We start from the raw sequence: 15200 nt of genomic DNA on the forward strand, positions 1-15200 counted from the left end.
AGCAGGAAGTTACTTGGGTAATGTCTGAGGTGGGGGGTGAGATCTTCCCTAGAGGCATAGGCTGGCTGCTTTTAGGTCAGGGGGCTGAGTTGGTACCCCAAGAGTCAAGGGAGTGGATAATACATGCCAATCACTAGGGGTGGGTTGGCCTCCACCATGCTGGAGTACCACCCGGCCCTCTGACCTCATGGAGAGCCTGAGCAGATGTGCCCCACAGACCTCGGGCTGCCAGATAATCCCGAATGTATCCTTAGCTCCACGCATTTGGAATTTCCCAGAAGTCCACCCGTCTATCATTATGCTTGAGCAGCACTGCTAAATCTTGATAAGGCTGGGCAGGCAGTGGGCTGCAAAGAAAGCGTAGAGGGGCCAGGAAGCAGGCACCCTGTGTGTGCTTTTGGAGGGAACCTCCATCCCAGGACCTCACTGTCGCCATCTATAAATGAAGGAGTTGGACAAGAAGAGGAAGAAAGAAGCCTCCCTCTCTTGCCAAAGGGCGAAGTTAGAGTGGCTATCTAGAGTGCAAAGCTGAGAAGGGGCTCCGGGGGGAGTCAGACTGATTAGTAATCAAGGGGGGGAGGAGTCAGGGCCCACCTGGGAGTGCAGTGGATAAGATACCTCCAGCTCTTATAGCCACAAACGTGTTACAGCACTCATAGACCAGGTGGATTCCCCAGGAAGTGGGCTGAAAGGCAAGGCAGGACCCTCTCCATCCTGTGGCCTTGGTGCCTGCTCAAAACTCACAGATGGCCAGTCGGTACTGCAGGCAGTTCTTGTCATTCCACTGGCCATCTGTGTACATCTCCACACACTTCTCTTTGCCCCGACCCCCGGGCTGCCCTGGGTACCAGTTGGTGTAATTCACAGGGGTTCCATCCAGGTAGTGGAATTCTCCAGCAGTGGGACCCTCAGCCAGGCCCAGGTAAGCATAAGTATTGTGCTTCCTCACGATGCTTGCAATGGCCTCATTCTCCTCTGGACTCCTTGGGGCAGCAATGCGTCCACCTGCTCTGGCACACGACTCTCTAATGGCCTCAAAATTGACCGACTGCCCACCGGTGAAGAAGACCTTCTTTCCCACTGCCAGCATGGACCCCTGCAGACTGAGGACTGACAGCAGAGGAATCCGAGTCAGGCCACAGGCCTCTTTGTTTCCAAGTCCTTTTCCTTCCCTTTATGCTCTCTGCCTTTATGGGCCCTCCAACCTCTTCACCTCTTCCTCTCTCTCTTTCTTCCCTCCCTCTTCCAATCCTAGTCTTTCTGGACGCTCCTCCATGCTCGCATCATTTAATTATCCATTCACCCATTTAACAATTACTTATTGACCGTCTATTATGTGCCTGAAACTGTGCAATTTCCTGGGATTCAATAGAAAGCGGTATAGCCAGGAACATTGCTTCCCCAGGACATAGGGAGATAATCCATACCTACTTCGGTCTCCCCTGAGCCGTTCAAGAACATCTGAAAAAGCACCTCCATGTCCACACTTGTTTGTCAAGTCTCTAGATTCTGAAGCCTGATGCTGAGGACGAGGAGAACTTATGGGAACCCCCTACCCTCTAAGGCCCCAAGGGATCCCCTTACCGCTCATCGTCTGCAGGATTTGATGGCTGATCTCAAGGAGTGTTCTCTGGAGCTCCTCGTCTGCATAAGCTGGAGGCCCTGTAGAGAGATCCCCAGCAAGAAGAGGGGCAGGCCAACAAAAACCCCCACTTGTGCCAAGCAGGTGTGAGGCCAGCTGCAAGCCTGCCATTCTGCCCTTCACTTGTCTAGAGCCACTGCCCAGGCCCCAGGTCATAAGGGTCCCTGAGGTTGGAGTGTGTTTCCTACTCCCTACACACTTGTCCTTTAATGCAGCCTTGCACTTGCTCAGCCCCCTCTCTGCTCTTCTTTCCTGCCATATCATTTCATGGCTCTGTCTGTCCACTTCTGTGGGGTTTTCTAGTTTCTGGGCAGGGCCCCCTTCCCCACCTTCCAACCACAAGAGCAAATGTGGTTCTCTCTGACTCTCCTGATGGACCTTGATTACTGCTCAGAGCTCCAGAGTTGCTCTGGACATGCGGGGTTCCCAGTGATACCATCTGTCTGGTCCTTGGTCCACATAACCCCCTGCGCCCTCAGAATGCCCCCATGCCTCAGCACTAGGAAGTGCCTCCCCTCCTCGCAGTGCTGTCCCATTTCCCACACCTGACGCCCTGTGTCTCCCCATCAGCTGTTGTGATGCGTGGAACACTTCCAATACCCACCAGTCCCTGAGGGGTGGCCCACGACCCAGACCCCTCTGATTTCTCAACCTCGTATTCTCTTATCTAGGTTGAAAAATATACCCTTTGGGGACTTCCGTGGTTTTGTCTGCTCCCCTTCATCCCTCATGTAACTGACCACATGGGCACGGTGTCCAGTTGCTTCTGTCCACTGGCCACATCCTGCTCACCTGGAGGACCCCTCTCACCAGGCTCTCCCTTTTCTCCACGCTCTCCAGTGAGGCCAGGGGCTCCAGTCATCCCATCACGCCCAGGGAGGCCTGGCATTCCTCCAGGGGGGCCCATGGGGCCTGCAGAGAGAGGGGGACAAGGATGTATGCTATTTATCATCCACGGTGGGTTGGGGCTGATGGGACTGGACCTCCATTATCGGCCAGGCTGACTCACCTGTCACTCCATGGGCACCTTGAGGGTAGACCCTCCAGGGCTGCTCCAGTCTAAGGGTCCTTGGAAACTCCCACCATCCAGCTGACCCTTGAACCCAGCCTGGAATCCTGGACAGCAAGTCCCCCTGAAAACAGGTCACTGTCCCTCAGCTCCCACTCAGTACCTGGAGGTCCAGGGTCTCCTTTGACGCCATCTCTCCCATCTCTTCCTGGCAGGCCATGGGATCCAGGAGTACCAGGGATGCCAGGGCTTCCAAGACAAACTTCCTTCATGTCGCACTCAAGGCCAGAAACCACCAGCCAGATGAGGGTGAGGGTCAAAGAGCACAGCAGCATGGCGCCTGCTCCAGCGGCTCCTTCTGTAGAAGGGAAGGGCTGTGGCCCACCTGAAGCATTTGCCAAGGTCTCCCCTTGCTGTGCTTTGTCAAGGTTCAGGCACATGATGGAGCCTGAGGGCCAGGGCAGGTACAGACAGGAGCTCTGGAAAGACCCATACTATCCTTGGAAACTCCCCGCATCATCTGGTATCTAACATGGTCTCATGCCCCATCCCTCTGGCTGGAGGTGGAGTGGTACCTGGGCAGGTAAGGAGTTGTAAAGAGCTCTGGAGAGTCAGAGGACCTGGGTTCTAATGGAGTCTCTGTTCCTCGCTGTGTGACCGTGGGAAACTCACTTCACCTCTCTTGGCTTCAGCCGAAACTTCTGTCCTGGAGGCAATCCTGGCCTGTCCCTCCCAGGCTGTTGGGAGGAAGGAGGTGGTCAACATCCACTCGCTCCATCTGTCCCTCATCCTCTCAGCTACCCTCCTCTTGGGTTCTAAGGGATCATGATCCTGAGGATGAGCAGAGATGACCAGGGCCCACGTCTTGGTCACCCCACGGTGGTCAATGATAGGGAGTCCCCTCCTCCCTGCTTTCTCGGGATGCTTTCTCTTTGGCAGGCTGTTTCTCCCCGTGCCTCCGCCCTGCAGGCCCTGCTGAATCCCTGGGGCCAATGGGCCCGGTCCAGGCGCACAATGAGGTATGAGGATATTTGCAAGCCCATCTTCCTGTGCCCATAGTTAGGCTTCTGTGGAACAAGTCCCAGGGGTACCCAGGGAGGGTACCTGCCTGACCCATAGTGAAGCCTGTGGCTGCTGGGCTGCTTCATGCTGCTGCAACCCTGGGAAAGACCCGGGGGATGGGGCTAAACTCACCCACACGAACAGAGCCTATGTGGCTCTCTGCCTCCAGATCTGCCTCCAGGTGGCGAGGTGGACAGCAACATTTATACTGATGTAGGCTACCAGGTTTCCTCTCCACCCCAGAGAGGGGCCTGCCACAAGGGCCTCTACTCCAGGACAGCCAGGCAGGAAGCTGCCGTCTCGTTTACCCAGTACATTTCCCCACAGGGCACTCAAGCTGGAGGGCCACTTAGGAAACCCACTAAAGAGAAACTCCAGATCCGTGAGAAGGGAAAATCCCCCATGGCCCGGAGGCCACCCACTCTCCCTCCATCCAGTTTCCCAAAAGCAGTGAAGGACGAGAGCGCTTATACGGGAACCGATGGAGGCACGTGGCAAAGGGAGCCCTCTCCCTCCTGGGCCTTGGCCTCCCGGTCCTGGCTAGTGACACGTTCGCAGGCCCAGAATCACGATCCCCCAAAAGCCCACCAGCTGGAGAGAACATACCAGGGCTGGACTCTTTTCCCAGGGGAGCAAAGAGGCAGATCAGTGACATACAGGGAGGGCTTCCTCCCGGGGCCATTCCAGCTCCAGAGCCTCTTGGGCTCCTGGAAGTGTCCATAGGGCTCCAGAGTGTGCAGAGGTCATGTCTGAAGCCAAAGGGTGGTCAGGTTGAGCTGGAACAAACTGTCCATCATGGGGCGTGGCTCACCACTGAGCCCCCAGCTCTTGCTTCTGGGGCCTGCAGCTGAGTTGATGGACCATGGTTCACAGGTACAGGTGAACCCTTGGCGGGTTCCCCGTTCTTCCGCCCCGGCAGGCTCAGAGGTGGGGAAGCAGGGCGGGGGCTGGAAGGTCACAGGAGGGCAGCAGTTTCTGTCTTGGCCTTGGTGATGTCTGATGACCTGCAGTGGTGATTTCTTTAAGTAGTGGAATGACACGTGAAGCCTTAATTGATAAGATTCCCTCTCCAAGCCACTTGATGAGGAGGGAATCTCTTAACGTAGGGATGGTAACGATGGGGAACAGAGACAGGAAGAAATCGCCATGCTTACCCGTGAGTGGTCTGAAAAATCTTGAGATCCTCAGGGAGAGTGGGAGCTCAGCTAATGGAATCCCTTTCCCAGGAGCAGGGAGCCTGTCAGAGCCTCTCTGGAGCCCTGAGTGCTTTCAGCTGCCCTGCTGCCGCCTGTCCTGTGCCCTGCGACTCTGTCAGGCACAGGATGGGGAGCCAGGGCCAGCGCAGGGTTGGGGCAACTGGGGAGCAGCTCCGGCTTAAGGACCACGACTCGGCTTGGAGGGAATGCGGTTCTGCAGGTGAAGGAATGGGAGCAGGGGTCTTCTTGGGAAGATTTTAAAGGGTCTGGGGGGAGGCAGCCTGGAGGTCCGGGCCATGGTTGGTGGGGAAGGGTGTGGACTAAGGAGTCAGACACACCTGAGTTGCACTTTGGAGGTGCCACTTGTTATCCCTGTGGCCTAGGTCAGGTTATATAACTTCCTGAGCCATGGTTTTCTGGGGTTTTTTTAAATTATTATTTTGAAGTAATAACAAACCTACAGGAAAGATGCAGGTGCACTACAAATTTTTTTCTGAACCTATCAGAGTAGGTTGCAAACATGCTACTCCATCACCCTAGTATATTAGTTTATATTTCATATGAAGATGTTTTCTAATATAACCATCAAAATCAAGAAATTAACACTGGTTCAGATATTATTTTTATTTAAAAACATGAAAGAGTATCATGGGGTATTTTATTTAATCTTTTAAGTCACCTGTTTAACTTAAGTCACTCACATGGCTTAATGCCTATATATTAAAGTGTGTCATAAAAATTCTAATAAAATGACTAATTAATTATCTACCTGGCCTTACCCCCTTCTTCATCCTGTGCTCCACCGCTCTCCTTCTGCAGCTTCTAAGAGGATGCTCCAAGTTCACGGAACTGAGGGGTGCTCTCCATGTCACTGTTTCTCCGAGCATGATTCTTCTCTTGTCTGGAGTGTTCTGACTGCATTTTCTGCCACACACAAAAAAGGGTGGATGTCATACAAAATTTGTCTCTCTCTGTCTGACTTATCTCACGTAGCATAATGTCCTCAAGGACTATCCATGTTGCTGCAAATGACAGGATTTCCTTTTCTTCGTGGGTGAATAATATTCCGTTGTATGTATACACCACACCTTCTTTATCCATTCATGTATCAATGGACACTTAGGCTGTTTCCATACTTGTGAATAATGCTGCAATAAACATGGGAGTGAAGATATCTCCTTGAAAACCTGTTTTCACTTGCTTTGGATATATACCCAAAACTGGGATGGCTGGATCACATAGTAGTTCTATTTTTAAATTTTTGAGGGACCTCCATACTGTTACCCATAGTGGCTAGACCCATTTACCAGTTTATAATCCCACCAACAGTGCACAAGGGAACAAATAATTTTTTACTGTAAGTATGCAACATTTGGGACGTACTTATACTAAAAAATTATTCACTGTTTATCTGAAGTTCAGGTGTCGTTGGGCATCTTATATTTTATCTGGCAATCCTACCTGCGGGTACCATCAAGCAGAGGCTTTGGGTGAGGCAGGAGAGACCTCCTTTGGCTTTGCTGTCATCTTATGGGTTTAGTCTGGGCCCACATTGTCAAAGTTGCTGATTTTTGGCTCAGATACAGATGAAAAGTCTTCCTGACCTCTGTGTGGCTATTGAGCAGGGGCTGAAGCGTGGAGTGTATGGGTTACAAATGGGGCTGGTGTTTAAAACAAACCCCAGCTCTCCTGAAGCGGCAGGGAACATCCAGGAGCCGGGGGTGAGAAAGCCCAGGATTTGCTTTATCCCTGCCTCCACCTGGACTAGAATGGCTCTCCCGAGGGAGTCTCCATGGCTACATGGAAGGTAAGACACAGTAGGACAGAGCAAAGGAAGGGACCAAGTGTGGCTGGAGCTCCCGACCAGCCTTCCTGGGGATGAGTGTCCATCAAAGCAGGGATGTTGACCAAGTGCACAGGCTTCTCACAGAGTCTAAGTGTCCCTTTCTCTGGGGCAGTGGGCTCCGGACGCCTTGCAGACCACACGTGCAAAGCCCAGAGAGGAGGCACCAGCCAGGGCTCAGGCTCCGGTGGTTGTTTACATGAGGCTGCCTGGTGGAGACAAAGCTGAGAGCAGCCGGTGGGACGGGACAGGACAGGCAGACAGCAGGGGCAGGGAGGGGTTAGCAGCAAGCAGGCTGGGGTTCTCCCCAAGAAGGATGCAGGATGGGCTGCACCTGGATCCCAGTCTGAGGGAGCTAGAGAAACCATCTGCCACCTACCCTGTGACAGGAGAGAACTTTCAGTGGCCTGCAAGCTTCTTCATGGACAGCACTTTAACTCCAGTGCATCACAGGATCAAGGGAGCCCTGGTCTTCAGAATCAAACAGGTACGTTAGCATGTGCTCTACGCAGTCACAGCTGTTCCCCTGGGAGGAATTCCAGGCTCAGGACAACGTGGGATTCCTTTCGCCCTGCTTCACGGAACAACCAGCTTCTGGTCTGATCCCAGCCTCAGCTGGGGGGACTTTTCCTATCACGGATCTCCCCATTCCTCCCCCACATTCACTACATTCATCTGGGGCCTCCACTGTCCTCAGAGAACACCTGAGCCCACATCCTGACACCCACGTGGCCTTCCTGTGACAGCCTTGGCCCCTCCTGGCTCGCCCAGGAGCCGGGCCCCGGAACACCACGGCGTCAGCTGTGGGAGTGTCCACGGAGCTCTCTAAAGAGGGTCATTCTTCCTGGTCCTACAGCCTGGATGTGCTCTACTCCCTCGTGTGCAGTGCCCTTCTGTGAGTCCTCCTATATTTAATCGACCTCAGATTCCAGCAAGAATACCTCAATACGTTCATTCTAGACTTTTGAAAACATTTCAGAAGGGACCAAAGCCTCTCGGCATTTAGGCCTGCAACGCTTGTCCCAGTGATCTGGGATGTCGGAGCAATGTCCCCTCAGGCCAAGTTGTGGGCCCAAGACTGGCTATGGTCTGGGTTTCATTTTCTAAAAGACCTGAATGTTCAAGAAGAGGGGGCATTCTCTGCAGCTTTCAGCATAAAAGTGGCTCAAGAATGGGGCCGAGAAGGAGGTCTCAGCACCGCCCACCCTGCTCCCTCACGGCATCCTGAAGGGCAGCCAGACCACAGGCTACTCCACCTCATTGGGCTGAAGAGATGATAAAAGATGACAGTTCAGGTAGAGCTCCCGGCAGGGTGACTGGTGTGGGGAAAATCTGATCCTTGCTGGTGTGTCCCACATCTGTAGAGGTGAAGGGACCAGCTCCTCAGGCACCCGTCCGATGCCCGCCCTCTGCGGAGGCAGGCAGGGCTTCCCTGGCATCTGCATCACTCCCAACTCTAGGGTCTTCTTCCGAAACTACCCCCTGGTGTGTGGTTGCTGCTTTCCAGGCCCCTTGTAGCAGAGGATCTGTTGGGTGGGTTCTGGAGTTGTTACTCACTGACCCAGGAGAAACTGACTAGGAACAAATAAAGACTCCAGCTTCCAGTCAACATGTATTTAAAACAGCTTCAGCCAAACACATCTTGGTTTACTGGGAGATGGTGTTAATATAAAAATTGTGACTGTGAGTATAAATATAAAAAACTGAATTTGTGCTTCGTATATGACCCGAGCCAGAGGAACTCAGCCTTCTGCAAAGCGAGCACAGCCCCACCATGTGCCAGAGCTGGGACTCTCCTAAGCTACATGGCTGCGCCCCAACTCAAGACCAGAGGGCACATGCTGGGCCATGGACCCCACACTGCCCCAGGTCAGGAGCCAGGCCTGCAGGGACATTCAGAGAGGCAGGGCCTTCAGGAGTGCAACTATGGCAGGTGACCACTGCAGGGCCACTGGCCCCCAGCCACATCTGCTTCCACCACAAAGCCTTGTCCCGGCAACCCAGAGGTACTGTCCTGGGGCTGTGCCCACTGCCGTGGCTTGTCTGTACACAGCCCTGCAGACATCCATAGGACAAACACGGAATCTGCATGAGATCCTGACCCAGCATCCAGCCTGGTCCGAGGAGCAACAGGGATACTGAAGCTGGAGGAGAAAGAGCCTCCGCCTGCTAAGTGTGGAAGGGACCTGAGGATGATTGTCTCGGTTAAACATGAACCAGGGAAGGGAGCAGGTGACTAATCACAGAGACCCACAAGGACGCAAGCACACCCCGCGAATGCAGAGGGAACTGAGAGACCAGCAGAGAGCGGTTGCACACAGCTTGAAGTCCACCCCAGAGAACCAAGGAGAGTTAGCCAGATTGGGAGAGACACATGAGAGGAATAGAGGGGCCCACGGGGGGAACGGAGACCCAGGCTGGTACATGTCACAAAAGGCCAGGGAGTGGTAGGACACAGTGCCACACACACTGCTGCCTGTGCCTCAGACTCTTATGACCCTGGGGAGAATCCTCACTCAGGAAGCCCGCGGTTCCCAGCTGTGCCCCTGAGGCCTGGCTCGCTGCAGGGTGGGGGATGGCGCCTGGGCCCGGGGCTTCAAGTGTCCTTGATCAGGAATTCCCATTTCCTTCTAAGTTCCACTTAAGAGCAGACACAAATGTTGGACGGCATCTGTGTCCCCCATGGCTTCCTGAAGAACCTGAGGGCCCGTCTCTCATGTGCGTAATCCTTCCTCCCCAGAACAGTACACCCCTAACAAAGGAGAAAGAAGCGGGTACTCCCTGGGATGAGAGGGGGCACAGGCACACCAAAGCCCTGAGAAATCTGATCAGACTGACGCAGGAACATTTGCCTCAACTGGACTTTTTTGTTCCAGACAGATGGAATGTTGAGAAAAGGGTTCTGTGAATGGCTTCTGTACCTACAGAGAGGAATGGTGGTCCCTGAGTTCTGAGGCTTATCATCCCCAACAGAACTCACAAGAAGGAGCCTGGCCTCCATCCCACAAGGAATGTATGGGTCAGCTCTGCCCTCTGGTGGCTTCACGAAGAACTGCAGCCAAAGGAGAGGATGTGCAGACAAACATCACACATCACCCTCCATGTTCACTGATTCCACCTTCACGGAGGGCTATTTTGTATCAGGTGCTGTGATAGGCACTGCCTTAATCCTCTGACTCCCCTGACTCCCCTGGACGTATCCATGAGGATTGTTCCCTGCTTCCTCCTGACCTAGTCTGATACAGTCTTCACCCTTGTGCGCCTCCCTTTGTCAGGGCTCTTCTTGCTAATCGTCCCATCCCTGTTTGTCCACAGAGGCTGACTCAGTGCTGTGCCCCAGAGAGGGCTGATATAAACCAGCGTCCATTCCTGAGCACCTGCTAGGTACCTTTACATCTACCATATCCCTCCCAGTCTCACTGGAAGACAGGGCCCATCTTTACCCCCTTATAGCAGAGAAGGAAACCGAGTCTCAGTGAGGTTCCCATAACTTACTAGAAGTGGCACAGCCTGCAGGTTCTAGAGCCTGGTTTAAACGTCTTTCCATCTGATCCCACAGCATCTTAGGCGTGTCTTCCCTGAAGATCCAGTGCATTCTTTGCCCACAGCCATGGCTCAGGCCCTGGATGGGCTCCTCTTGGACTGTCACTCTGGCAAGGTGGACCTCATCCAAGCCTCAGGTGCCAGGACAGCTTACTGTATCCCCCAGAAGCTCCAGCCTTGCTCTCTGCCTAGAATCCACATCCATCCCTGGACATGCTTGATCCTGGCTCAGCTAGACTGAGCTCAGCAGCTTATACCCCAGCCTTCAGCCCCAAGGCTGCTGGCCCAGAGCTTGGTACCGGCTGCCCCCAAGGCCCTCAGCAGGTGCACTGCACAGCCGGTGGTGCCACTGGAGCAGGCTCTTCGCTCTAGCTGAAAAGACCCAGATGCCCTGGAGAGGTGGAACAGAGCTGAGAATCTCAGCCTGTACCCACCTTCTGCAGCCGTGAGTAACTGAGTTCAGTCCAGCCCTGGCCAGGGGCCCTGACAACCAGAGGGCAGCAGCTCTACTGGGTCCAGAACACCAGGAGCCCCCTGGGCCCCTCATTCCACACACCTGCTCCCCACACAATCAGCACAGCCCAGCCATTCTTTAATCAACTACTGTTTACAGAGACCATGACATCATCCCCACTGTTCTCTTATTACCCAGCAACACAGGAGCATCGGCAGAGAGAAAGTGTTCTGATATTTCCAATGTCTCTGGTGGTTGAACTCCTCCCAGAGAACAGTTGTTTAAGAAATAGTCAATTGTGTCATCAACTTAAATTGAACCCGTTATTATTTTGTAGAAATTAAAATATGAAGAGAATCATTTAAAAAACAACTACTGGGCTTCCTTGGTGGCGCAGTGGTGGTTGAGAGTCCGCCTGCCGATGCAGGGGACGCGGGTTCGTGCCCCGGTCCGGGAAGATCCCACATGCCAAGGAGCGGCTGGGCCCGTGAGCCATTGGCCGCTGAGCCTGCGCGTCCGCAGCCTGTGCTCCGCAACGGGAGAGGCCACGGCAGTGAGAGGCCCCCGTACCGCAAAAAAAAAAAAAACTAAAAACAAATGTAGATAATTCAAAAATACATTTGGATAAAGGTGAGCTATTATAGTGGGCCGTGGGGTGATTTGGGATTTGGTCACGAAGCTAGGAGGTAACTCATTTCCACGTTCTGGATGAGCGTGTTCAGGGAAGACCCAGCCCCTGAGGGAGGACGACGGGGAGGACAAAGACCCCTTCGTGAGAAGCCAGCTCAGGGGCCCGCCTGGGCTTCCTGGAGGAAGGGGTGGAAGAGAACATCCTCCCACCATGAACTCCACATGTGGATTCACTGGACAGCATGGAGGAAGAGGAGGGGCAGGGAACGCCTGGCAGCCACAGAGGGAAAAAGTGGGGGCGGGGAAAACAAGGGCCCAGGGCTCGGGTAGCATGTGCTCCATCTGGATCATCAGATGTGTGACCCAAGTCTAGAAGCTCTGTTTGTTTTTTTTTAAATTAAACTACAGTTAAGTTGTAACATTATATTAGCTTCAGGTATACAAGAGTGATTCAATATTTTTATAGATTATACTCCATTTAAAGTTATTATAAAATATTGGCTATATTCCCTGTGCTGTACAATATTCCCTTGTCACCTATTTACATTAAAGATAGTGTTTTACCTCTTAATCCTGCCCCTATCTTGCCCCTCCCCGCTTCTCTCTCTACTACGGTAACCGCTAGTTTGCTCTCTGTAAGTCTGTTTCATTTTTTGTTATATTCACTAGTTTTGTTTTTTTAGATTTCAAATATCAGTGACAACATACAGTATTTGTCTTTCTCTGTTTGATTTATTTCACTAAGCATAATACTCTCCAGGTCCATTCATGTTGTTGCAATTGGCAAAATTCCATTCTTTTTTTATGGCTGAATAATATTCCGTTGTAAATACGTACCACATCTTCTTTTCCATTCCTGCTGATGGACACTTAGTTTGCCCCTTATCTTAGCTGCTGTAAATAATGCAGCTATGAATATTAGGATGCATATATCTTTTTGAATTCGTGTTTTTGTTTTCTTCAGATAAGTACCCAGGAGTGGAATTGCTGAATCATACGGTAGTTCTATTTTTAATTTTTTGAGGAACCTCCATACTGTTTTCCATAGTGGCTATACCAATGTACATTCCCACAAATGGTATATGTACTAGGGTTCCCTTTTCTCCACATCTTCACCAACATTTATTATTTATTCTCTCTCTCTCTCTCTCTCTCTCTCTCTCTCTCTCTCTGTGGATTTTTTGTTTTTCAGTCACGCTGCGCAGCTTGCGAGATCTTAGTTCCCAGACCAGGGGTTGAACCCGGGACATGGCAGTGAAAGCACCGAGTCCTAACCACTGGACTACCAAGAAACTCCTTGTTTATTCTCTTTTTGATCATAGCCATTATGACAGGTTCAAGGTGATATCTCATTGTGGTTGTGATTTTCATCTCCTGATGCTTAGTGATGTTGAGCATCTTTTCATGTGAATGTTGGCCACCTGTACGCGTTCTTTGGAAAAATGTCTATTCAGGTCTTCTGTCCATTTTTTTAAATTGGGTTGTTTGGGTTTTTTTATATTGAGTTGTAAGAGCTCCCTTCTGGCCTGTGAAGTTTCTGCAGAAAAACTGGCTGATGAGGGTTCCCTTGTATGCGAATCTTTTTTTTTTTTTCTCTTGCTGCCCTTAGAATTCTCTTTAACTTTCACCATTTTAATTACCTCGATATACCTTGGTGTGGGTGTGTTTGGGTTCATCTTGTCTGAGACCCCCTGTGCTTCCCGTACCTGGAAATCTGTTTCCTTCTTCAGCTTTGGGAAATTTTCAGCCATAATTTCATCAAACACATTTTCTACCCCTTTCACTCTCTCTTCTCCTTCTGGGACTCCAGTAATGTGAACGTTAGTACACTTGATGATGCCCCTAAGGCCCCCTTAAACAATCCTCCTTTTTAAAAATTTTCTTTTTCTTGTTCTTATTGGTTGACTTCCATTATTCTGTCTTCCAGATTGCTTATGCATTCTTCGGTATCGCCTAGTCTGCTGTATCACCTAGTTTGCTGTTAATTCCTTCTGTTTTTCATTTCAGTTATTGTATTCTTCTCTGACTGGTTCTTTTTTATATTTTCTGTTAAAATTCTCACTGTGTTCATCTATTCTCTCCCCTAGTTTAGTTAGCATTCTTATTACTAATGCTTTGAACTCTTTATCTGGTAAATCTCTCTGTTTCACCAGCGTTTTTTTTCTTGTTATTTTGTTTGAAACAAATTCCTCTGTCTTCTCATTCTGTTTAACCGTCTCTATAAAATTCGGTGAAAGTTAGTAACCTCTCCCCGTCTTGAAGGTGTGTCCTTGTGTGAGAGTGCTCCTAAGCAGTTTGCGTGTGCCCAGTGGCTCTGGTGGAAGTGAGCGTGGGTCACATCTTCCCTCAGGGTGTGCTGGCAGCTACCGCCTAGGTGGGGGCTAGGGCTGGAGATGGAGGGGCTAGAGCTGGAGTCAGCTGTGAGCAGGGGTGTCTCCTCTGCTCAGTGGCCATCAGTCCCTATTGGGGGCATGGTCAGGGCCCCAGGTGCTGGTGCAGAAGCCCTGAGGGTCAGGTCCAAGCTGGTTCCAGCACTGGAGCAAGACAGGCTGGAGAAGGTGCCCACTGTGGGCTGGGGTACGCTCTGGGACAGTCCCAGCAAGCCCGTCAGAGCCCCGGTCATTGCTGATCTGCTGTCTCTGCACGCTCGCCACCTACAGGAGCCCTCACCCTATTGGAGGCAGGGCCAGGTTCAAGCCATCTTCATCCCCCCGAGGCGTGCTCTCTCCTTAGGAGTGGCAGCCTTTGCCCTGGGGGACAGCTGCACCAGAGCCAAGAGTGGCTGGGCAGGCTCCCGCTGTGGGCTGGGGTACGCATGAAACTGGCCAGAGCCCGGGGGAGGTTTCCATCTGCTTCCCCTGCCTTGTTCCCAGGACTAAGCACGAGTATGTGTGCGCTCTTCAAGGGTAGTGTCTAGGTCTCTTACAGCCCTCCAGTAAGTCCCACTGCTTTTCAAACCAGCTAAGGGTACTCGTCTTCCCCGCATCAGACCCCAGAGCTGGGGCGTCCCGTGTGTGGCTCAAACCCCTCACTCCCCAGGGAGGATCTCCAAGCCCATGCAATCCTCTTCCTTTTCTGTGTCCCCTGCTAGGGGCACAGCTCCTGACCTGATCACTTCTCCCTTCTGCCCAACTCCACGTGGATCTTTCTTTACAGCCTTGACTGGGGAAGAGGCTTTCTGCAAGTCCTGTTAGTTTTCAGGACTTCACGTGTATTACAGATGCGTGCATGGCGGGTGGTGAGCTCGGTGTCCTCCTACTCCGCCATCCTGATCTCCCCGCTGGAAGCTCTGGCGTAATCGCTGTTTCTGATACTCTTTGTCTTGGGCCTGCACCTCCTGTCTGGAGGTGATGTTGTTTCTTTCAGCCTTCAATGATCATGAGTTTTCAGTTCAAGGGACAGAATCCTGTTTTGAGAAGAAATGGATCTTTCCAGCTTTGTTCCAAGATCTTTTTTTTTTTTTTTTTTTTTTTAATATTAATTAATTATTTGTTTGGCTGAGCCAGGTCTTAGCTGCGGCAGGCGGGATCTTTAGTTGTGGCATGTGGGATTTAGTTCCCTGACCAGGGATCGAACCCGGGCCCCCTGCACTGGGCTGTTCCAAGATCTCTGAATCACTCTCTGTAGCTCCAGATCCGTTTTGGACAGGTCCAGGACATCTGACATTTCTGGGCTTTGGTCTTCTATTCCAGGACAAAACTTGATGAGGGCTTTACATCTTCCTAGAATTAGTGCTGAACTGCTACTGGCATGCTTCTCAGCTCCCTGCGAAGAACGCCTGCCACTGGTTGAACGAGTCCATCAGAAACAAGAGAACTATT

General features: G+C 51.8%; 1 protein-coding gene across 2 annotated transcripts; it reads right to left on the bottom strand.

Annotated features, from left to right (window-relative positions):
* Positions 1-597: 597 nt before the first annotated feature.
* LOC103087851 (pulmonary surfactant-associated protein A) lies at positions 598-3871 on the bottom strand. 2 transcript variants are annotated; one of them, XM_007464217.1, is made up of 5 exons: positions 3846-3871; positions 2815-3009; positions 2435-2554; positions 1585-1662; positions 598-1110 (listed from the first exon to the last, which is right to left on the bottom strand). In XM_007464217.1, exons 2-5 carry the CDS (start codon positions 2984-2986, stop codon positions 734-736), a joined length of 747 nt encoding a protein of 248 aa, XP_007464279.1. In that variant the 5' UTR covers positions 2987-3009; positions 3846-3871; the 3' UTR covers positions 598-733. The 2 variants fall into 2 exon arrangements, with proteins under 2 accessions (XP_007464279.1, XP_007464280.1); XM_007464218.1 differs by lacking the exon at positions 3846-3871 and having other exon boundaries at positions 734-1110; positions 2435-2494; positions 2902-2986.
* Positions 3872-15200: the final 11329 nt, after the last annotated feature.

The sequence above is a fragment of the Lipotes vexillifer genome, unplaced genomic scaffold, assembly GCF_000442215.2.
Source record: "Lipotes vexillifer unplaced genomic scaffold, Lipotes_vexillifer_v1.1 scaffold59, whole genome shotgun sequence".
In the NCBI taxonomy this organism is placed as follows: Eukaryota; Metazoa; Chordata; class Mammalia; order Artiodactyla; family Lipotidae; genus Lipotes; species Lipotes vexillifer.

What these genes read in the sequence shown, in the direction of transcription:
- LOC103087851 (XM_007464217.1), bottom strand. Translation starts at nt 2,986, where the DNA reads ATGCTGCTGTGCTCTTTGACCCTCACCCTCATCTGGCTGGTGGTTTCT. An exon ending in AGGAGACCCTGGACCTCCAG is followed by an intron (nt 2,555 to 2,814) that starts GTACTGAGTGGG and finishes CTCTCTCTGCAG; the next exon opens with GCCCCATGGGCCCCCCTGGA. An exon ending in TGGTGAGAGGGGTCCTCCAG is followed by an intron (nt 1,663 to 2,434) that starts GTGAGCAGGATG and finishes ATCTCTCTACAG; the next exon opens with GGCCTCCAGCTTATGCAGAC.